This window comes from Populus alba, chromosome 3, assembly GCF_005239225.2.
Source record: "Populus alba chromosome 3, ASM523922v2, whole genome shotgun sequence".
In the NCBI taxonomy this organism is placed as follows: domain Eukaryota; kingdom Viridiplantae; phylum Streptophyta; class Magnoliopsida; order Malpighiales; family Salicaceae; genus Populus; species Populus alba.
This window is the reverse complement of record NC_133286.1, coordinates 19,436,127-19,458,795: the sequence shown is the minus strand read 5'-3', so window position 1 is coordinate 19,458,795 and position 22,669 is coordinate 19,436,127. Positions and strand designations below refer to the sequence as shown.

Genomic DNA, 22,669 nt, shown 5'->3' with positions numbered 1-22,669 from the left:
CCTAACTAACAAAGAGCATTTCGCGTTCTTGCCTTTGTTGTTTTGTTATTTTCATGAGCTACCATGCTACTTTATTCTTTTTATGAGTTCTTGTTATTGTCTTTCCTGTTAGTAAATTTCTCATCAAATATAATTAAACAATTACTCTATTTTTTTCTTTATATTTTAGGTAAATTTTCTTTATTTTTTCTATTTATTTTATTATTTAATTTTAATTTTATTATTTTATAATTAGTTATTAAAAATATTATGGTTTATGATAATTTAGGGGTTTTGATATGAATATGTTTAAATATGTTGAGAATAAATGTTTAAATCTGCTAATTTAATCAATTAAATATTTTTTTTATTATAAATAAATAAATAAATATTCATGCAAAACCATTATTCTTGACATCTCTTGCATTGACAGAGTAGTTTATTGAAATTTAATATTTTTACATGATTTGTTTGTAAGTAAGATATCAAGTAGAAATCATGTTTTTCAAGAATTGTTCCTCTTACACATACACTAGGCATTACTTCTCAATTAAATATCTAGAAATGATTAATTTAATCAACATACTCATTATATGCATATAGATATGCATTGAAATAGATTTTGATTTTGATGAATTGATGTGTATTTTGCTGTGAATTTCACATAGAAGATTTAGAATTATTGTGTAACTTAACTAACTTTTGTTTAATAATGAATTATTGTATAGTTGTGTTAATTATTATGTAGACACTAGTGATGATAAAAAAAAATCCAGCAGGTTCATATTAAATTAACATGTCACTAAATAAGTATTTCAAGCGTAAATCCCTCGAGGATGAAAAGTCAATCAAAGCTTCAAGTCATGTAACTCCATCAAGTTCAAAGAAAAGTCATATTAAAATCAACCCTAACAGTTATAATATAAGTTTTTTTAGTTTAAAAGTATTTTTAAATTAAGTTTACTTTATTTGAATTAGTATATATGTTTTGAATTGATTTCTAATACATATCTATATAAATATAGTATTTATTAATAATTTGCCCCTTCATTGAAAAAACTTTGGCTCCGCCACTGGTAAGGTCTCAAGATATAATTTATATTATTCTTTAACACATCCTTTTCAATTAAAAGCATTTTGAACTTAAAACTTGTACAAGCTCATATCATATTGTGTTTGTTTTTTATTAAATAAATGAGGATAATGAGATTTAAGCTCGTGACCACTTGATCATCGATGCTCTAATATCATATCAAATAACCATCTCCACTCAATAGCTTAAGCTATTAGATAAGATCTAAATATATGATTTATAGTATTCTCTAACAAAAATATAATTTACTTTGGATTGAAATAATATTTTTACTATTTTACCTCTTATTTCAAAATTCAGTGATTTTAATAGCAAGGGTATTATTGTTATTTTTATAGAGCTCATTAATTATTATCAAATTGATTAAGTTGATTGAAGTATCATTCTTTTTTTGTTATATATATTATTTTTTATGTGGTTTTTAAAATCATTTTTTTTACATTTTCATTATTTTTTAGTTTTTTTTTTATATTTTTCCTAGAGAATCTTTAAAAATTGATTTTTTTATCTCAAAATAATTCCTCAACATTAAATTGGTTGGATGTTAAGATTTTTAATTGAACTTGAGTATAAGATTTAACAGATTACAGGTTTGATAAATTAATCAGGGTTTGAAAGGTCCACCTGAGTTTGTTTTGTTTTGTTTTTTTTTTTTTTGTATTTTTAGCTATTTTTTTTTTAATTTCTTCATATTTTAAGCTCATTTTTATATAAATATCACATGACCCATAGTTTTAAAACTTGGATCAACTCGGTGGGTTGATTTGGAGCCTTTTCTATTTGGTGTTTATTTAGTTGGAAATCAGGTCTAATTTTTGTTTTTTAAGATTCTCAGTGATTCTAAAAATGACATAAGCTATTACATGTGTTTTCTCTGTCTTTTTTTAAATTTATTTATTTTTTAAATATTTTTTTTTGAATTAAATTAAATGATTGTATATAAGCATTCGGTGCTCATTTTGAAGCATTTTGTTTGGTTTACTTTCCGGGTCGCTACTTTAATAATACATGTGGTTTCTTTTAATTACTCATACTAGCTCGTTTGATCTAAACCTTTTTTCACTATATGTTTATTTTAATTGGAGATTAGTAGCAATTTGTTTTCTATTTTCTATTATATTTTTTATCGATTTAAAAAATGACATGAAATATCTTTTGTTTTTTATTTTATATTGAATTTAGTTTTTTAAAGAATTTTTTAAATTAAATTAATTGGTTGAATATAAAAATTAAATGCTCGTTTTAGGATATTTATTTAATTTGCTTTCAAAATCGATGCTTTAACAGTGCATACAATTACTTTCTGCCACATAAGTCTTAAATTATTACTACTTATTTAAAAATATCAATGTCAATTGTCATCTGAATATATTTTTTATATTAAAAAAGAAATTGTCCGGCCTGTGGTTTAACTACGCGATAAAAGCATTGACTGTTTGAAACACTTGTCTATTGAAGAGTCAAAAAAACTTCATCGGATGGCTGTAAATAACCATGCCATCCATTCTTGGATAAAAAGCTATTCTTGCTTGTCGAAGACAAAAAGCTCGTTTGCCATCCACCCTGACAGGTGACGGGACGAGCATGCGAATTAATTAAACGTTAATTAAAAAAAAAACTAAGTAGAAAAATATTCTTTTTTAATCCACTTTTCAATTTTTTTATTTATCATTAATAAAATTTATCAATAAAAAATACTTTTCAATCAAATAAAAAATTAGCTTAATTTATAAAAAAGTATTTTCCTTTCAATATTAGAAGCTATGGATATTGTCCTCGAATTGTGCGCGCAAATCCAACACGAACACGAAGGCCATGTATCTTCCCAAACATGAACAGTTCCTTGACAAACAAGCATCAAAGGTTGAACTGTTATGACTTTTTATCTGCTTTTTCACAGTTAGGTAAAAGAGTTGGGCTATAAATTCCAGACATCCCACTTGAATTGTTAAATATTTTTTTATTTAGTTTAACGTGGGTATCCGGGTCAGCTTGCGCGTACCTCGATTAATTCCACGGGTCCTGAAGTTAACGGCCATGTAAGCCTCTAGTGACCATCATATAAGCAACCTAAGGCTCGAACCTGAGATCACAAAGGGAGCAAACCTCTTAGTTCAAAGCTCTTACCACTAGACCACCATCTGAATGGTTGAATTGTTAAATATTTTCATTAAACGGAAACTTGTGTTTGAATGAACCGAACTTATACGTGGGAGGATTTGTTAAATATCCATGTAAAGGATAAATATCAGATATTGAAAAGGAGGGAAAAGATTATCTTATGAATTAAAATATGCCAGAATAGTATTTTCAGTATAAAAAAAAATGAAAATTCTTCTTTATCTCATCCCCCCATACGAGTATCAAAGGCCAGTTAAGAATCCATGGCATCTTTTTTTGCCTGAAAAGTTACCAAGGAAGCTAGTGTGGAGAGATCAGGCATGTGCCATTTATTCCCTGTGTGCATCCTTGAAAACAAGATCACATACGGAAGACCTTTCAATCTCCACCATTCTCTTCCACGAAAATAATAAATTGGTAATTTGGTACCACTAAAGTGGATATTAATATGTGATGACGACGGCGGCGACGACGACGGAGAATTGGCCACTTTGAATTGAAATTTGATTCTACAGTGCCTTCTAGAATTTAATTTGAAGCCTAGGATCGACTAATCAAGCTCTGTTCATAAACTGTAAGAGAAAAACAAAGCAAATGTCCCTCTCACAAATTTTCAATGAATTATAATTAAACCCGCCCGGGGAGACCATTTCTTTGTCAAAGTGATGTAACCTAACTACAGGGCCGGACGCCATCACGCACAACCACTAGGAAACGGGACTCCTTATTTTTATTCCTACCTGAATTGACTCTTTGGTTTTGAGCCTTTATCTTCTTGTATTTTAAGCACTGTTAACGTGGAGACGCAATACGATATTGCAAGCTGTAACGTTAGGATGATTTGATAGCATGTTTTGACCTAAACTCTCTCTGGAGATTGTATTTAGGGCTGGATTCTATAAGCTTTTGAAGTAGCATGAAAGGCCCCTGATTAGTTTAACATTTAAGTTTGGAACATGGTTTAAGCTGAGCGGGCCGAGTTCCTGAGTCAGATAAAAAGAAGTTTGCAAGTTGCTTTGAAGAGCCAAAAAGTGGTTGAACATGGATTCTATTAGAAACTATTATATATTGTTAAGTTTTAGGTAAATCAGCCCCTATACCAAACGGGGTGGTGGCGCAGTTGGCTAGCGCGTAGGTCTCATAGCTTCTGAGTTATCCTGAGGTCGAGAGTTCGAGCCTCTCTCACCCCAAGAAAGTCTTTTTTTTTTATCATACAGGGAAAGGGAACAATTGCTAGCTACCTCTCCCCTCCTCTCTTTTCATATTCTTCCCTTTTCTTTTAAAGCAGAACTACTAATCGTCGACGATGGAAAAACTTGAGTTGGGACCAGCTGGCTATGTGCACTCACGGTAGAAGCATATATACCAACATTGGAGACCTTTCTTTGGTTGTCGCATGTGTTCTTTCCTTGAGACTTGGGCCTTTGGTATCGAGTAAAAATGAAATGCTCTCACTACTGATGTGATGAACATGGAGCCGTTCCAGAATATGGCATCCAATCTATATTCTAGGACAAGACATCGTGTTTCCACAAAAGCATTTTGAGAAGTGAGGGATCACTAAGATCTATCTCATCATGATGAAGATAAGAGGGCGAGCTAATTCTCTTCAGTCATCCTGTTTTGCACGATTTATATAACAATCTGATTAACATGTGTTCTTGGGACTTTGGTCTTCGGTATTGAGCAAAAATGAAATGCTTGCCATATTCGATGTGAAGTACATGGAAGTAAGACAGATCCAATCTATATTCCAGAATATGGCATCCGATTTATATTCTAGAGCAAGACTTAATGTTTCTACAAAACCATTTTGAGAAGTGGAGGGATCACTGGGATGTCATCAGGATGACGATATAAGAGGGTGAGCTAATTCTCCAGTCATCCTGATTTGCATGAGTTACAGAATTATCTGATTAACATATGTTAATCTAAACATAATTAAAAACATTCCGAGAAGGTGTTTTCCGCAAGTGAACATACTTTCACAGACCAATTACTTAATGCCACTCTATTCCTCCAAATGTAGTGGAGCCTACCCCTTCCCATATTTCACCATAGCCTACTTCCTCCGAGTCGACACCTTCCATGTCACAGTCCCACCAGCCAGAACCGTTTGCATCTGTCAGCAATAAAATGAGCCACTACGTCTTAGTGCAAAAGAAAGCATATAATTTCAACAAAAAAAGCTTTTAATTTCTCTTGTAGAAAGCATACTCACAATGATTGTAGAGAAGCCTTTGTTTTTTGTTGCCATTGAAGCTTTCTTTTCTTCCTTTTTGATTGGGACTTGGATGAACTCCCAAAACTAACGAAGGCTTTCGTGCAGTATGGTTCTGGCTACCACCTTGCAAACCCGATATAAAATTCATAAACCATAAATAAAAGGCCGTAAGAGTGAAAAGGTTCAGTGTATTTGAAAGTGATGGTTGGACTTGCCAGTGAAATTTGATTTTTGCAAAAATGGGTTAAGAACCCAGCAGATGATTACTGAATCTCAGTATCTTTGGTTTTAGATGTTTCATGCTCATTTCTTTTTCTGCCACTCTGCTCGAAAATCTTCATGTACTAGGATAGCATCAACTATGAGTCATGTTTTCAAAATCAAACAAATACTCCTTAGAATTTGAACATTCTACAATTCAGTTGCCCTACTAAATCTTAGAAATTTCTTCCACTATTTTATTATGGCATTACTTCATTAATGATTAAGATTTTTAAGGTTTAAGAAATAAAAGTCCAAGATGTAGTTTGATAAATCAAATATAACTCTTAATCCAACCATTAGATCAAGCTGAAATTTTGATAGAAGATTTTGAAAGCCATGTTTCTTTTTGAGTTAAAATTTCACGAAGATTAGTGATCAAGAAGGCGTTCAAATAAAATTTGGAAGTTATCATGCGGGAATGTTTTTATTTACCTTGTTGTATTTGAATTTTTTTTCCTATTTAGATTAAGACTTTCAATTTGATTAGTAATATTTAGAAATCTTAATGCTAGATGGATTTTATTAATTAGATAAGTTTTAATTAATAACCATTTCCTATAAAGATTTTTAGTTTTAATTAGAAATCACGAGAGAGTTTATGACTAATATAAATAAAGATATCTAGTTTATTTTGAGAAAAAAACATTATTATTTAGATTTTTAATAAAATACTAGAGAATTTTCTCTAAATTTCTCTAAAATTTAAATATGTAATCTTTAGGTTTAAGAACCCTAGCTTTATCCATATTATGCACCAAGTTATTTATCCTGTTTGATGGCAAAGATAGGTCTGGCAATTAGACCCATACTAACATCAAATAAACTATAGAGATGCATATAGATTGGGAAACTACATATCATGTTCAAGACATGCGTATGATCTATTCTATGCATTATGTATAATAGAAATCCTAAAAGGATTTCCAGAATCCCAATTACTCTAGCTTATCAGGTTTTCCTAATTTCCTCGACCAACTGTCTGACGTTAACACAAAAAAATGCCTAACAGTGCTACTGATTTCACTGGAACACCTCACGAGAGAAGGAAATATGTAAAAATTTCTCATTTTGGGGCAGGGATTAAGCATTAGGCCACCTAAAATCACGCACAAACTTGAGCCCAAGCTAAGTGTTTTTCTTTTACACGGGAAATCACAATAGCATAAAACACAACATCAAATTAAATGTTTTTCTGGCAACCAAACAGAAAGAGTAACAATTCGGAATGGCTTGAAGCAAAATATTAAATGAAATAGAGAGTTTGAACTTGCTATACAAGATAAGGCATACCTCCAAATAGGTTCCTCTTTCTGGATCCTGGCACATCATTTACAGTAGAGGTTCCTACTTTACCAACATGACTTGAACCTATAACAGATGAAGTGGTGGAGGTTCCAAAAGCACAATCACCAGATGAACCTAAGCGAAACGAAGAGCTAGAAGTTTGTTTTTCACTGAATGGACCCATACCATCTCCCTTTTCACCATCACCGACCGAAATTACATCATCTCCCTTTTCAACTCTCGTAGGCTTAAACCGCTGAAAAACCAAATCATCAAGAACAGAACCCCTTTCTTCCTTTTCCTTTTGAACCTCAATTTGTTGATCAGTAAACCCGCCACTATTGCTCGGAGGACCTAACGGCGTCCTAAAAGGCCTTGACTTCCCCTGTAAGAAGATTAGACCATTTTCCTCAAAACCCCCAAATTTAAACGAGATCAATGCATGTTCAATCCGGTCTTCATTCTTTACAGCCTTAATAAAAATCTAAAAACCCGCTAAAATAAGCTCAATAAAAAAAGTTCTGTTTGGTATCCAAGAAAATCAAGAACAGAAGATCTAACCATCAAATTTATAGTTGTTTAAAGCTCAAAACTAAACCCTCCATCAAAAGTCATCAATCCAAGAGCAGCTAAAATAGGCTTCATAATTGAAAAGGCAAACTGAAAAACAAAAACACATAAGCCTTATTCCGTTTCACGTTTCTCCAATTTTCTCTGCAGCCAAACAGCAGCTACTGAAGAATTAACTAATTACCTTAACTGTTTTGGCTAGGACAGAACTTTTGTGCAACTTCTTGTCAAGGAAATCAGAAAAAGAAATGCGGGGGCTCTTCTTTGAATCTTCCCTTTGCTCGTCTTGATTTGAATCTTTAGCGCTACTGAAAATCAAACAAAAAAAGCCACAATCTTTAGCACTAATTACGCATAAATCATCCGTTAAAAAAATTAAGAAACAGATGATAATAATAAAATCCAAGGGATGGTTTGGTTACGGATTTGAAGAGCGAAAGATGAAAGATGAAGGAATTGATCGTTGACCGAAAACCCTAATTGTATTTTGCTTTGAATGCATTTCTACTCGTTTGCTTTCCTTTTGAACAAAAGGAAATCTTCAAGTCCGATACCTTTTGTTTCATGGTCATTCATTATTAGTTTTTTTAGTTTTGGCGCTATAATTTTAAATCTTACGTGAAAATAAATTGTCTGTTCATTTGGAGCGGGATATTTTCTTCAAGTTTCTATCTCTCAACTCTCATTTTTATCCTTGCCCCGGTCGTAGGGCGACTCCGAAAACTTGGTATAAAATTTGGATTGATGTATATCAAAAAATAATATATTTTGATAAAACAACTTATATTATTTGATAAAATTAAATATGCATTTATACAAGTTTTAAGCCTAAATAAATAACTTTAGATGTATTAAAAAAAATAACATATATCATATTTTATAACTCTACTTCAATTCCTTCAATTTCCTAGCTAACCTGTCCTTCATAAGAGAGTGCTCTTCTGTTTCAATCCTCTATGCTCTCAGATCCTTGTAACCCAAAGAGAGAGGGAGACAAGAGTTTATTTTGTAACTCGTTACTTGCATTATAGGAGATAGCTGTATTTAGAGAGGTTAAGCTTAAAATAAGGGAACAAAGTTTCTTGCAACACATCTTTAAAATAGAAAGAAAAATTGTGGACAGCATTGGCCCATCAAGCTCAACGTGGCTTTCCTCTCTAGTTTCATAATTTTGGTGTAAGAAAAGAAAATCAATCAAGAAACGAAAAAGTAAAACCATTTCTATGTTGCAGCATTGGTTTTTCTGAAGAAAACACCAATGTCACAACAAAATCAATGGTTTTTCTGAAGAAAACACCAATGTCACAACAAAATCAATGGTTTTTCTGAAGAAAACACCAATATACAGATATTAATGCGCATGGCAACCTCATCAAAACCAAAAGGGAAGACTTTGTCATCACAAGCATCAAGTGCTGCTCGTCCACAACAGGCTGTGAAATTTGCACGCCGGACATCTAGTGGACGCATTGATAGCTTTTCACAAGATGATGATATGGACTTGTCAGGTGAATATTCAGGACAGAGTGACTATATCAATTACACTGTTGTCATGCCCCCTACCCCTGATAACCAGCCTGCACGCCCGTCCTCAGAGAATAAATCTGATGGGACGAAGAGCCGTCTTGGTTCTGAGGCGCAGCATCGGTCCAGGCAGGGAGGAGCGCGAGAAGATGGTTACGGAAGCCATGGTGGCAGCAATGGCGGTGTGAAAATGGAACGAGGAATGTCAATAATGAAATCAAATAATAAATCAATGTTGTTGAGGAGTCAAACTGGAGATTTTGATCACAACAGGTGGTTGTTTGAGACAAAAGGAACTTATGGTGTTGGAAATGCATATTGGTCAGAAGGAGACAATTATGGTCAGGATACGGAGCTGAGTATGTCCGATTTTTTGGACAAGCCTTGGAAACCACTCACTAGGAAGATTAAGGTTCCTGCAGCTATTCTCAGCCCTTACAGGTGCACGTTTTATTTTGTAACAAATGCATTTAACATAACATGAGCATAGTATATGGGAAATGGAACTTCATTCCTTGAATGTTTGCTGATGGTATTATGCCCTTCAAGTTCTATAGAATACCTTTAGCCTTCGCAGAACTGGAAAAAAAAAAAAAAATGAAGGTTGGAAAACAGAATAAAGCTAGCTTATTATGCTTACTGCTTGACAATTTTGCAGAAAGCTGAGTTTACCCTCGAGTTTATTTATGCTAGACCTTAGAATATAAAGGTTCCAGCTAAATTAACGAGGGTATTTAGGCTTTTTATCCTTGTAAAATTTAGCTTTTGAATCTGCTAACATAAGCTTTGTATGAACAGGATACTTATAGTGATCCGTTTGATAGTTCTGTTTTTCTTCCTAAAGTGGAGAGTTCAGAACCCCAATCCTGATGCAACGTGGCTGTGGGGGATGTCTATTGTTTGTGAGATTTGGTTTGCAATCTCATGGATACTGGACATTTTCCCTAAGTTTAACCCCATCAACCGATCCACTGACCTTGCTGCTCTGCGTGACAAGTTTGAGAAGCCCTCCCCTGCAAATCCTCATGGCCGGTCAGACCTCCCAGGAGTTGATGTTTTTGTCTCCACGGCCGATCCTGAGAAGGAACCTCCCCTTGTCACATCCAACACAATTTTATCGATTCTTGCAGCTGACTACCCTGTTGAGAAACTCTCCTGCTACATTTCTGATGATGGTGGTGCCATACTCACCTTCGAGGCTATGGCTGAAGCTGTTCGATTTGCTGAGGTTCTGTTACAATTTTGAACACCAAAATGATAAAATATTGTTTAATTCGGAAAATGTTAACCCTTAAATCCAGTGAAACACAAGCTGTGGTTCCTTTAATCTTTGTTAGAGATTGAATTTACAAACATACGGATAGGATTTAGATGCTATAACTAGGCATTCTTTGTATGATTGTTTGCACAGGTTTGGGTACCGTTTTGTCGAAAACACGACATTGAGCTGAGGAATCCGGATAGTTACTTCAACCTAAAAACTGACCCCACCAAAAACAAGAAGCGGCCTGATTTTGTCAAGGACCGCCGTTGGATGAAGAGAGAGTATGATGAGTACAAGGTCAGGATCAATGGTCTGCCTGAAGCAATACGAAGGAGAAGCAAATCATTAAACTCTAAGGAGATGAAGAAGGCTAAAAGTCTAGCCGGGGAAAAGAATGGTGGTTCCTTGCCACCAGAGGGGGTCGATGTCCCCAAAGCTACATGGATGGCTGATGGTACCCCTTGGCCTGGCACATGGCTGAATCCAACAGATGATCACAAAAAGGGGGACCATGCTGGAATCTTGCAGGTGATTACACTACTAAATGATCAGTGAATAAATAGGCTCAAACTCCTCATCTCACACCCATTTATATACCCGTGTTAATGGAAAAGGAGCAAGTAATTGCTTGGAGAGTATGGAATGGTCTCTCATTACTCAAGTCAAGAGCTTAATGGAGCTCACAACCATTCATCAGGATTAGGTTTTTCGTTGTTTCACAAGTATTATTCCATCAGTCAGCAATTTTTTTCTACTGATTGAAAGAGGAACATAACATCAATGGCTTCTGTAACCCGGTTTAATATTTTCTTGAACAGCTTCTGTTTTAATGTGTCTCTTCTGCTGAATTAACTTTTGAAACTTGAATCTGTTTCCATGCAGGTAATGAGTAAGGTCCCAGCAAATGATCCAGTGATGGGTCATCCAGATGAGAAAAAATTAGATTTCACTGGAGTTGACGTTAGGATACCAATGTTTGCATATGTATCACGTGAAAAGAGGTCTGGCTTTGACCACAACAAGAAGGCTGGAGCCATGAATGCGTTGGTTAGAGCTTCAGCTATATTGTCCAATGGACCATTCATACTCAATCTGGACTGTGATCATTACTTCTATAATTGTCAAGCTATAAGGGAGGGAATGTGCTTTATGATGGACCGTGGTGGTGACCGCATATGCTACATCCAGTTTCCACAAAGATTTGAAGGGATCGACCCGTCTGATCGATATGCAAACCACAACACTGTCTTCTTTGATGGTAATGCTTTGGATTTTACTTTAAACTCTGCAATAAAATTGGTAACATCTTTATTATCAATATAGTCTTCAAGAATTTGAAATGGCTAAGCATACTTTTGGCTCTACTCTTCCCAGTCTTAATGGGGATTTCCGTCCATCAATATAAATCTGTCGAACTAAAAATAAACCTTCTTGCAAACAGGAAGTATGCGAGCACTGGATGGTCTTCAAGGTCCTGTGTATGTAGGAACAGGGTGCATGTTTCGTAGACATGCACTATATGGGTTCCTTCCACCAAGGGCAAACGAGTACTTGGGCATGTTCGGCAGTACCAAAAAAAGGGCTCCAGGTTTTAAGGTTCAATTAGAAGACGAGTCTGAGACGCAGTCCCTCACATCACACCCTGACTTGAACCTGCCAAGGAAGTTTGGTAATTCAGCCATGTTCAATGAGTCTATAGCTGTTGCTGAATACCAAGGACGGCCACTCGCTGATCACAAATCGGTAAAGAATGGCAGGCCTCCGGGTGCACTTCTCCTGCCACGTCCTCCTCTACATGCTCCCACGGTTGCCGAGGCAATTGCTGTCATCTCTTGCTGGTAATTAGTCAGATCAATACCTTGCTATATCTATAGAATTCTTTGTATACGAAGGGCCTTATTTTTTTAGTTACACCAATCAAATTCTGAACAGGGTGTTTTGATGTTGAGCACAGGTATGAGGACAAGACTGAATGGGGGGACAAGATAGGTTGGATCTATGGCTCAGTCACAGAAGATGTGGTGACTGGTTATCGGATGCACAACCGTGGGTGGCGGTCTGTGTACTGTGTAACAAAGAGAGATGCCTTCCGTGGCACAGCACCAATCAATCTCACTGACCGCCTTCACCAGGTGCTACGATGGGCTACTGGTTCGGTCGAAATATTTTTCTCTAAAAACAATGCTTTCCTAGGAAGCCGGCGACTGAAGTTCTTACAGCGAATCGCATACCTCAATGTCGGCATTTACCCCTTCACCTCCTTCTTCCTAGTCACTTACTGCTTCCTCCCTGCACTTTCCCTTTTCACAGGAACCTTCATTGTTCAAAGCCTTGACATAACTTTCCTTTGTTACCTCTTAACCATCACTGTAACACTAACTCTAATCTCCGTTCTTGAAATAAAATGGTCCGGCATTGGGCTCGAGGAATTGTGGCGTAATGAGCAGTTTTGGCTCATTGGTGGCACCAGCGCTCACCTAGCTGCTGTGATCCAAGGCCTTCTAAAAGTCACTGCTGGCGTTGAGATTTCTTTCACGTTAACCTCCAAGTCAGCAGGTGAAGATGAAGACGATGTTTTTGCTGATCTTTACGAGGTCAAATGGACAAGTCTCTTCTTAATGCCACTCGCCATCCTGGTAGTCAACATTGTTGCCATAGTCATTGGATGCTCGAGGACATTATACAGTGTGATACCAGAATGGGGTAAGTTGATGGGAGGACTCTTTTTCAGCTTCTGGGTGCTGTCTCACATGTATCCATTTGTGAAAGGTCTGCTGGGAAGGAGAGGAAGAGTGCCGACAATTGTATATGTCTGGTCAGGGCTGGTTGCAATTACTGTGTCCTTGCTCTGGATATCAATCAGCAGTGAAAATCGTGGAAACCTTCAAGTGTAATGTCAGTTCGAGACGGAGGGGGAGAGGGGAGGTTGGAGGCACTGTGACAGATGCTCCGAAGAGTTGTGTTCATCATAATTACCAACTGGGAGATTCTTCTTTCCAATCATCTCTTCTTTTACTCTCCTTTTCTTCCTCGATGTAATTCTTCAAGAAGCATTTCATTAGGCAAAAAAGTATTATAGACATGGCTGGCATCAGAAACTTAGCAATGCTCGGTAGCTTCGTTTTAGATCACTTTCTGGAAACATGTCAGCATTTTATCCTCTGCCATTGTTTTCAATATCAAATCACATGTCGTACGAGCTTGCACACCCTTTCCTACCTTGAGTTTGTATACGTGTTTTTATTTCTTATTTTCAAACTAATAATAAGGTAGATCTTTAAAATTCCATACACGTACATATTTTTTATGTTCATACTTATTCTTACAAGTTAATTTGTTAAAGCCTTCAATTCCATAACAATTAAAAGAGCATGTATATCTCTAGTCAATAATTTAGAGTTTTTTATTAACTATTTGACCTGCACTCTAAAACAAACTATGTATCTTTTTTATAAAAAAAATTATATTTATAGCTTTTTTTGACATGTTTTTATATATAAAAAAATCTTAAATGTAAATTGAAAAGTTTATGCATATATCTAATCAAATAAATTAAAAATTCCATACACATGCATATTTTTCATGTTCATACTTACTTGTATAAGTTCATTTGTTAAAGCCTTCAATTCCATAACAATTAGATGAGCATGTATATCTCTAGTCACATGATTTAGAGTTTTTTATTAGCTATTTGACCTACATTCCTTAACGGGTCATGTATTTTTTTTATAAAAAAAATTATATACATAGATTTTTTTGACGTGATTTTATATATATAAAAATCTTAAATCTAAATCAAAAAGTTTATGGATATATCTAATCAAATAAATTAAAAACTATAGAAATGAAAAAAATCATTAACAATAAATAAAAATAAAAATAAAAATAATCAAGATATATATATATATATATATATATATATATATATATATATATATATATATATATATATATATATATCAACATATTTGACCATGCAACACGAGTTTTTGATCTAATTGTGTTTAATAACTTTGTTTGTTAAAATTGAATTTTTATTTAATTAAATGATAAAAGAAATAAACACATAATGAAATTGATTGAATAAAATATAAAAAATATTATGAAAGGTTACATTTAACTTTCATCAAATATTCTAATTCATCAAATATTCTAATACTTTCAGAAAATATTATGAAAGGTTAAATTTAATTTTTAGTTATTTTGTTTGTATTTAACTTTTAAAGTGATTATTCTAATTCATTTGCAGTTTTTTTATAAAAAAATATTTTTTAAAAATAAAAAATATTTATTTTTTGGTTAATCACTTCAAAAGTTAAATGTAAACAAAATAACTAAAAATTAACTGCAGGTTAAATGAACAGAATAAAAAAAGAAAAGAATATTAATTAAAAAATTATTTAAAAAAAAACATATTAAAAGAAGGCATTTATTATTAAAAATCTAGAGGGAAAAAATAAAAATCTGTTGTACTTAAAAAGCCAAGCTGGCGCCCCTTTTCAACTTATATTTTTAGCATTTTTTTATTATTTTGATATAAGATACAAAATAATTTTTTTTTAATAATTTTTTTTTTTTAAAAAAACTCCAAATTCAAGATCAGCCATCAAATATTCAGGCGTGGGTGGTTGTACCTAGTTTGTTTGAATGATGCTAGGCTTTCATATTCATGTGAATTGACAAGCGATCAAATCCTTATAAATAAAATATTATAAAAGCTCAAAATTTCAATAAGTTTTCAAAACCCCTTTTTCTAAGTGGTTCTCTACTGTACTAGAATTTGAAACAATCAATATTTTCTTATCAATTTTTATTAAGAAAATATCTGCTTTAGATTTGAAATTATATTTAAAATCATTTTAAAAATATATTTAATTTGAAAAATATATTAAATTAATATCTTTTAATAATTTTAATATGTTAATATTAAAAATAAAAAAAATATTATTTTAATATATTTTCAAACAATAAATATTTTAAACATACACTAAGTTGAAAAGAATAAAATCTACCTTTTCAAATATGTCCCATGACAGTGCCAACATATTCTTTTCACTGAGTATAACGGTTGAAAACAACTTTTCCTTTAAATTAAAAAATAATAGCATCTTATTAGAAAACTCTCAAAATTCAAAATAACAAGTAAAAAATAACGTTCAAATAACATAAAATTTTTATTAGAAAAACTCTCAAAATTCAAAATATAAATTCCGTGTGAAACCCAAATTATTCAAAAAATTTATATTATTATTTATCTCATTTTTCTAGGGATGATAATTAATATTTACAAGTTCATTTTCTTTATATTCATATCTTATTTATTATTTATTAAGTAAAAAATATTAATATTCATAAATAATTCATGGAGTTTCGAATATTCAATAAATATATATTATCTACTATTATTTATTAATCAATAAAAAATAAAATAAAATAATTAATATATATATATATATATTTAAAATACGTATATATATATATTAAATAATAAAATAATAAATATTATGACAGGGAAATTTTTAAATATACATCCCTACCCTTTCCTACGTACAACTCCTATGATCCTCTCTCTCATCCGTTCCACGTTTCCACTATTTATAGGTAAAATAAATAGATAAAAACAAATACCACTCTGTAATAAATAAATAAACAGACAAATCCAGCAAATAAACTCCTCTTTCTCTCCGATCCTCTCATCTCTCTACTTTCGTATCTATTGTTGAATATTTGATTTGATCATCTGATCCTCTTGGGTTTTTTTTCTTCGGGAAATAAAGGACAGGAGGTGGAGATGGGGCAACAATCATTGATCTATAGCTTTGTGGCAAGAGGAACTGTGATTCTTGCGGAGTACACGGAGTTTAAAGGCAATTTCACTGGCATCGCTGCACAATGTCTTCAAAAACTTCCCGCTTCCAATAACAAGTTTACTTATAATTGCGATGGCCATACCTTCAATTACCTCGTTGAAGATGGATTCAGTACGGTCCTCCTCTCCATTTACATCACTCGATTTATTTTTTATTTTTTTTAATTTGATTTGGCCTGTTGCGATATTATTATTGATTCCGATCTCGATCCTTTGCGTTTTTTTTCCTTTATTATGGTTTTTAAGGCTTGATCTCTGTTCGTTGTTTTGGTTGACTTTTATTGACTGACCCGTTTGTTTGACCGATTCATTTGAATGTATTTTTTATCTGTTTTTATTAGCAGTCAATTTGTTATTGCTGGTGATTTACGTGGGCTGATTAGGTATCAGAATCTATGGATTCGGATCATGTGATGATACTATTTTCTGAAAATAAATGGAATGGTTTATGGTTAGATTTCAAAAGATTCTCATTTTCTGTTCTTCTGGGAGGTTTTTTTTTTTTTTTTGGCATTTATTCCTAGTGGTTCAACGCTTTGAATAGCCCTCACCTTGCTAATATTCAATAGGTGTCAATGCTGGCTGACTAGTTCTTTTTATTTGTTAATCCTCTTTGAATGGAAATGGAATGAATTTTTTTTTTAATGAGGGGATGAAGACTTTAATTAATATCCCAACTTCTTTGAATGCATGTCTCTTTTTTTTTCTAATAACCTGCAGATTTTTTTTGGGTTGTTGCGACTCTTCAATTTGCTGCTCTTAGATTAACGATACTGTTTTCTGAATGAATAAGCTGATGGGAATACAAAACAGGGCCTTTTGGGGCAGAACGGTTGTCTTTTGTATATTGAAGTGCATAGAATTACTTGCACTAGTGGTTGTTTCTGTCAATTGCAATCCCATAATTCGGAAACTAAAACCCCGCTCTTGGGTCATAACTTAAAAGAAGGGTGCCATGGGTCACATTGCACCATTTGTTTTCTTTTATTTTCAAATCTTCCCAATGTATGTGATTTATCTGAAGCAAACATATCATTTTGATTTAATTGCATGGAGTACATTGTTTGTTTGTTCATAATCACCGATTTTCTGTGTTGTGTTAATTCTTGTGTTTTGTGTTGGATGCAACAGCCTACTGCGTGGTTGCAGTTGAATCCGCTGGCAGACAAATCCCAATTGCCTTTTTGGAGCGAGTTAAGGAAGATTTTAACAAAAGATATGGTGGAGGAAAAGCAACAACGGCTGTTGCCAATAGCCTGAACAGAGAGTTTGGGTATATATAAACATGTCTAATCTCTTGCGCTTGCGCATTTTTGTTTCTTTTCAAACTTCTCTGCTAATTGGTCTTTATTTTAGGTCCAAGTTGAAGGAGCACATGCAGTATTGCGTGGATCATCCTGAAGAGATCAGCAAGCTTGCAAAAGTTAAGGCTCAGGTTTCTGAAGTTAAGGGTGTTATGATGGAAAACATTGAGAAGGTATAGAGCAGTTATTGGTTTTCTTGCGATTATCTTACCAGTGTAATTTGGAGATTAAAATACTGTTGGATGCATGTTACAAAGTAATGATATAATCGCTGAAAGGCAATGATATTTTGCATATTGATCATGAAGAGTGTTATTTTCGGAAACACTATGCAATCAAACTGTTGAGGCAATAATTTTTTGTGCAGGTTCTTGATCGTGGAGAGAAGATTGAGCTGCTGGTGGATAAAACTGAGAACCTTCGCTCGCAGGTTAGTCCAGCATAAATTGCATATAGATTTATTGCTTACTGTCACACTTCTACTCTTGGGTTTGGATTAGGGGGTTGCCTTCCTTCAAACTGCCATTGAATAACATTGGAACGTATTTGACATGACTTCTATGGTTTTGAAGAGCATAAATCAAGGGGAGTCTAGTAATTAGATGGGAATTGTTCTGGTTGGATTCATATCTGTTTCTTTCCATCTCTCCAGTTATCTCTCCTCTCTCATGTCTTGTCTTGTTATTAGGGCATGGTATATTCAAATTTATGTGGTGTTACAGGCACAAGATTTCCGACAACAGGGAACTAAGATGAGAAGAAAGATGTGGATTCAGAATATGAAGATGAAATTGATTGTTTTGGCTATTATCATTGCCTTGATTCTCATCATAGTGTTATCTGTGTGCCATGGCTTCAAATGTTAATTTCTCCTGGATTCCACTGGATGCTTCTCTTGCTGCCAAGATTACTGGATTGTCTTTGCTAAATTGATTCTGACGATTTGTCCACGAGATCTCTCTCTACATGGTCATTTATGTCTTACTCCATTCGCCTTCTGTTAGCTTTGTTTAGGATGCGAGAGGTTTTGTGTTTTGAATTTGGTTGTGTAGGTTATATGAACTCCCGAGTAGATAATTTTCTTCTCCTACATGGTATTAAAATTTGTTTATTGTGTGATGAATATTATTGAATCCCAGCAATTTAGATCGTCCTTTGCAATGTTGTTTTTGTATCTTCCTTGTTTCCCCTTAACTCTATCCATTGATTTTAAACTACTCATGACCATCTGTATCAGAATTTAGAAGGCAAAGAACCTAAATAGAACAGCATGGATATGTGAAGTTGACGTGGTCTTGTTATAGACCAAAAATTACACTGACTTCCGAATCCACAGCGAGGAGTTGACTCTTGGACCTTGTGGAAGTATCCGCAGAAAAGACTTGATACAACACCGAGAGAGTAACTGGTGTTGGCGTTTGGTTTTATATAACACAAGAAATATACACATTGTACTGTGGTTATATGGAACACATTCAAGTGTTCATTTTGTTACATTAACTCACATTCCCAGTTTATATCTATCTCACAACAATTATACAAAAAATTGAAGAATATCTAAAAACATGTAATCAACAAGCTAACTGATCTCTAAACGATGAGATCTCTTCAAATATGGGCAGTCTCCTCGATCTGTATGGAGTCCATTGACTCGTCAACTGGTCAAGGCCCTCCACAAAAACATCCTCTAAGCTTGATCCTGATGGTTCCGACAACATCGAAGAGGATTGATGTGCCTCTAGTTCACAGAGCAGCTCCTGGGCACGGTTTATTGATTTTGGTTCATCAGATCCTAAGAGCGTTCCCCGGAATATGTCATCGAGGACTGCTTGTGCCTCAGAATATCGTGTTTGCTTGATTAAGCATAAGCCCAAGTTGCAGGCCTTGTTGGCATCTGGGTCAATAGACTGAGCTTTGCGGTATACAACTTCCGCTGCCAAATAGTTTCCTTTCTGCATGTATGCCCAACCCAAGTTTCCCTGCATCAAATGTTTGTAAAATCAGCCGACTCAGGTGACAACTCTACTCCGACACAACGGAGAAAACATAAAATACAGTCCACACAGAAACTTGACAGCACAATATCAAAAGCAGCAGAGAGGATTAGAGAAATATGATACCAGTATCCGAGAAGTCTCTTGTTTGACAGTAACCTGGAACTTTCTTCCATGAGAGCGTGCAGTCTTGGTAGCCTTCCCATTGAAGGCCTCTCCTTGGTGAATCATCCGGAGCTTCTGTTTCAGTAGCTCTATCTGCTCCTCAACTTTTCCACATTTCTGCGAAATATATCATAGATATCATTTTATCATCAAAACAATGTAACAGGCCAGGATAAATGACGCAAGCAGGCAATCCCTTCTCATAAAACTTCTTCAAAAAGAATATGAATATTCTAATCAAATTGTCGAGCTATATAGCTACCTTGTACAAGTCAATGAGAACATTATCTAGAGATTCTTGGGCTTGCTTTGAACAGCGATCTCTAAAAGCCTTTATAGCTTCAATTGCCTCCTCTGCCCTGTCTTGCTGTTTCAGAACCACTGCCATGTCTTTGAGAGCACTATCCACTCTATCTCCGGCATTTATCGCCTTCCAAAACAAAGCTATGGCTGCTCCAGGATCCTTCTCAACTAGCTGCGCATACATAGAGAAGACACGACACAAGTTTTAAGACGACAAGACAGAGCACCTTAGAGTCTAACTGACAAATGAAACAATCAACGGAGACTCCAAGGGAGCACAAAAGGAAGAAAATTTAATAGCTTGAAACGCATCCAGAAGGCTCTCTCACAGCTACAAAATTACCTTTATCAGAAATATTACTTGAAGACCTTATACTAATTGCAAACACATAAAGTTTCTTAATTTAGCAACTAGCAACATAAACCCAGCAGAAAACAAATTCAGAAATAGATTAATTCCTGGACTGGAAGGTATTTAGACCCAGATTAAGTTAGTTTACATTAGTTCAAATAACATTATAAAAAAATAAAAATTTAAGGTTTTCAAGATTATCCAAGGATTATTATCTATTTAATCTTATCAATATTTTATTATCCAATGATTAGCCCGCCTTTAAAATACTGACAACAACAATAATAAAAATTACTGATATACTTCCAAATTAAGAAACAAATATAAATCCAAAAATAGAAAAACCCTATCTTCTTTCAGTTTATTTTTGGATCCAAACATAGAAACCAGAGATTGTATCTTCATACCATGATCAAGGTCCAGATCACTACACCGGTACTGATCCAGTGAAATGAAACCCCATTAAACGATCAAAATTTCACTCTTGCTTGCTTTATTTATTTATTTATTTATTTTTAATATGATAAAAGGGTGCCACATAACACCCTTGATCAAAACCTAAAACTTTCCAGGAAATTGAATACTTTCAATGGAAACAAAAAAAAAAAACCCAACTCTCCAAAAGAAAAGCAAAAGGCCTAAAAAAAACATAAATGGATACCAAGAAGTGGAAGACAATAATGTGCATCAATCACTCTAAGTCATCGTTATCCATGTACCTGAACATGCTTGGCTCTAACATAAGGACTATCACCAGGAGGAAGTTTATGAAGGACATGATATGGAGCTGCTTCTGATCCTTTTCTTTGACTACTCATTCTTAATGTTATCTCTCCTTGAACTTTAAAAAATAACTTTCTTTAGAAATAAACAACTGGGGTTTTATTCAGAATGGAAGCAGAAGATTTCTCGGTACTAAAGTGTCTTCTACGGCCTTTTCTTCTACGGAGACCGGAGAGATAGGTCAAGGTGAGAGCCGGCGGGGATCACTCCTATAAAATGAGAGAATTCAACAAGATTGGTGAATATGGACGTCGAGTGTGTCTTGATTCATTGCAAGTTGGATTTGCACTGTGTGATTGATTAGTTTTTATCTCGCCGCGTATGGATTTTCGCCACTTGGCACGTTAATGACATGCCGACGTGCTACCATCCTTTTCGATTGTTGGGATTTTAAATCACAAGACAGAAGGGCTTTTTTATTATTATTTTTTTTTCTGCAGTTCAGTGCCGGAATTCATTGAAAAATTAAAGATGGTATATACGTACCATGCGACCAGTAGCGGAGGCAGGGGGCTGGTAGGGCCCGGTCCTATAAAAATTTATATAATTATTAACTTTAAAAATTATAAAATTAGCTAATAAAAATATATATAAACTAACCCAAATATTTATATTAATTAAAAAAAATAAAAAAGAAGGAGTGCACATGTCGAGAACATAAGTTCAACGATATTAGACACCGCATAGTTAATTTCAACCCTAGGAATCCCATAAATAGCCAATTAGGTCCTTAAACCTATTTTTCTTATCATGAAATGTCAAATTGGATATTGATGAAAAAGAAATCCTACTAGAATTTCCCCATTTTTTTTTTTTTGTTTAAATAGTCTTTATATTCTCTAAATTTGTTAATTTAACCAATCTGTCCACTAAACATATTACAAATGATGAACTCAATAACAAGGGGCGGAGTCAGGAATTATTTTTAGGGGGCTAAAACTAGAGATCTTTTTGATGGGGGTTATAACTTAAATTCTACTAGTTTTGGCTCTAAAATATAAATTTTGCTAGTTTTATGAGGGTTTCATTATAAACCACTATCTCCGGAGAACTTGGAGGAAGCAACTCTAATTAGCTGCAATCAATAACATGATGCATACAATGCCATTAACTTCTCTTCATTTTCTTCACGTCGTCTCTTTTATGTCATCGTTTTCCCCCCTATCTATAAATTTGTTCTATAGATTTCTAGCTGTCCTTCATGCACCTTCTGGTCTTATAGATTGCTACCTGTCCTTCATGCACCTTCTGGTCTTCTTTTCCTTTCATGGTATAATTTCAGAAATGGATCGCCAACTTGCTGCACATGCCTGTGAAGTTATGAACTCAATTTTCCAAATATGAAATCGTTTATACTTGGAATGCATTGGAGATCTCAAAAAGACCCACCATGATTAATTAATTTCGTAGATGAACATCAATTAACTTCCTTAGCATCCAATAGAAGTTAGGCTAATCCTTTTTATTTCTGATTTTTCTGTCTGATGATATATATGAAGGTTCCTTCCTTAATTTCCAGGTGATGTGGCAATGGCTCTTATAGATGAGGATGCTTGGTCAGCCATGGCAGAACATC

The 22,669-nt window shown here is 34.2% G+C and overlaps 4 protein-coding genes and 1 non-coding gene across 8 annotated transcripts; 3 read left to right on the top strand and 2 right to left on the bottom strand.

Annotated features, from left to right (window-relative positions):
- Positions 1 to 4,298: 4,298 nt before the first annotated feature.
- Positions 4,299 to 4,383, top strand: TRNAM-CAU (transfer RNA methionine (anticodon CAU)). Its single transcript is given in 2 exon segments — positions 4,299 to 4,336; positions 4,348 to 4,383. It is a non-coding gene; the product is annotated as a tRNA-Met (tRNA).
- A 489-nt stretch (positions 4,384 to 4,872) lies between these two features.
- LOC118054623 (uncharacterized) lies at positions 4,873 to 8,204 on the bottom strand. Its single transcript, XM_035066260.2, has 5 exons — positions 7,958 to 8,204; positions 7,720 to 7,843; positions 6,972 to 7,350; positions 5,415 to 5,540; positions 4,873 to 5,315 (listed from the first exon to the last, which is right to left on the bottom strand). Exons 1-5 carry the CDS (start codon positions 8,035 to 8,037, stop codon positions 5,194 to 5,196), a joined length of 831 nt encoding a protein of 276 aa, XP_034922151.1. The 5' UTR covers positions 8,038 to 8,204; the 3' UTR covers positions 4,873 to 5,193.
- A 691-nt stretch (positions 8,205 to 8,895) lies between these two features.
- Positions 8,896 to 13,369, top strand: LOC118054555 (cellulose synthase-like protein D1). Of its 3 annotated transcripts, none has more exons than XM_035066196.2 (7): positions 8,896 to 9,163; positions 9,197 to 9,500; positions 9,858 to 10,287; positions 10,471 to 10,851; positions 11,206 to 11,581; positions 11,765 to 12,161; positions 12,278 to 13,369. In XM_035066196.2, the coding sequence occupies exons 1-7, from the start codon at positions 8,896 to 8,898 to the stop codon at positions 13,215 to 13,217; spliced, it is 3,096 nt and encodes a 1,031-aa protein (XP_034922087.1). In that variant the 3' UTR covers positions 13,218 to 13,369. The 3 variants fall into 3 exon arrangements, with proteins under 3 accessions (XP_034922087.1, XP_034922088.1, XP_073263956.1); XM_035066197.2 differs by having other exon boundaries at positions 8,896 to 9,182; positions 9,234 to 9,500; XM_073407855.1 differs by lacking the exon at positions 8,896 to 9,163 and having other exon boundaries at positions 9,250 to 9,500; positions 11,765 to 11,890; positions 11,930 to 12,161.
- Positions 13,370 to 15,938: 2,569 nt separating this feature from the next.
- Positions 15,939 to 18,657, top strand: LOC118054346 (vesicle-associated membrane protein 721). 2 transcript variants are annotated; one of them, XM_035065891.2, is made up of 5 exons: positions 15,939 to 16,304; positions 17,324 to 17,465; positions 17,549 to 17,669; positions 17,864 to 17,926; positions 18,185 to 18,657. In XM_035065891.2, exons 1-5 carry the CDS (start codon positions 16,115 to 16,117, stop codon positions 18,245 to 18,247), a joined length of 579 nt encoding a protein of 192 aa, XP_034921782.1. In that variant the 5' UTR covers positions 15,939 to 16,114; the 3' UTR covers positions 18,248 to 18,657. The 2 variants fall into 2 exon arrangements, with proteins under 2 accessions (XP_034921782.1, XP_034921781.1); XM_035065890.2 differs by having other exon boundaries at positions 15,941 to 16,304; positions 18,219 to 18,657.
- Positions 18,658 to 18,878: 221 nt separating this feature from the next.
- Positions 18,879 to 21,396, bottom strand: LOC118054344 (protein SULFUR DEFICIENCY-INDUCED 1). Its single transcript, XM_035065889.2, has 4 exons — positions 21,030 to 21,396; positions 19,918 to 20,130; positions 19,617 to 19,772; positions 18,879 to 19,475 (listed from the first exon to the last, which is right to left on the bottom strand). Exons 1-4 carry the CDS (start codon positions 21,126 to 21,128, stop codon positions 19,068 to 19,070), a joined length of 876 nt encoding a protein of 291 aa, XP_034921780.1. The 5' UTR covers positions 21,129 to 21,396; the 3' UTR covers positions 18,879 to 19,067.
- Positions 21,397 to 22,669: the final 1,273 nt, after the last annotated feature.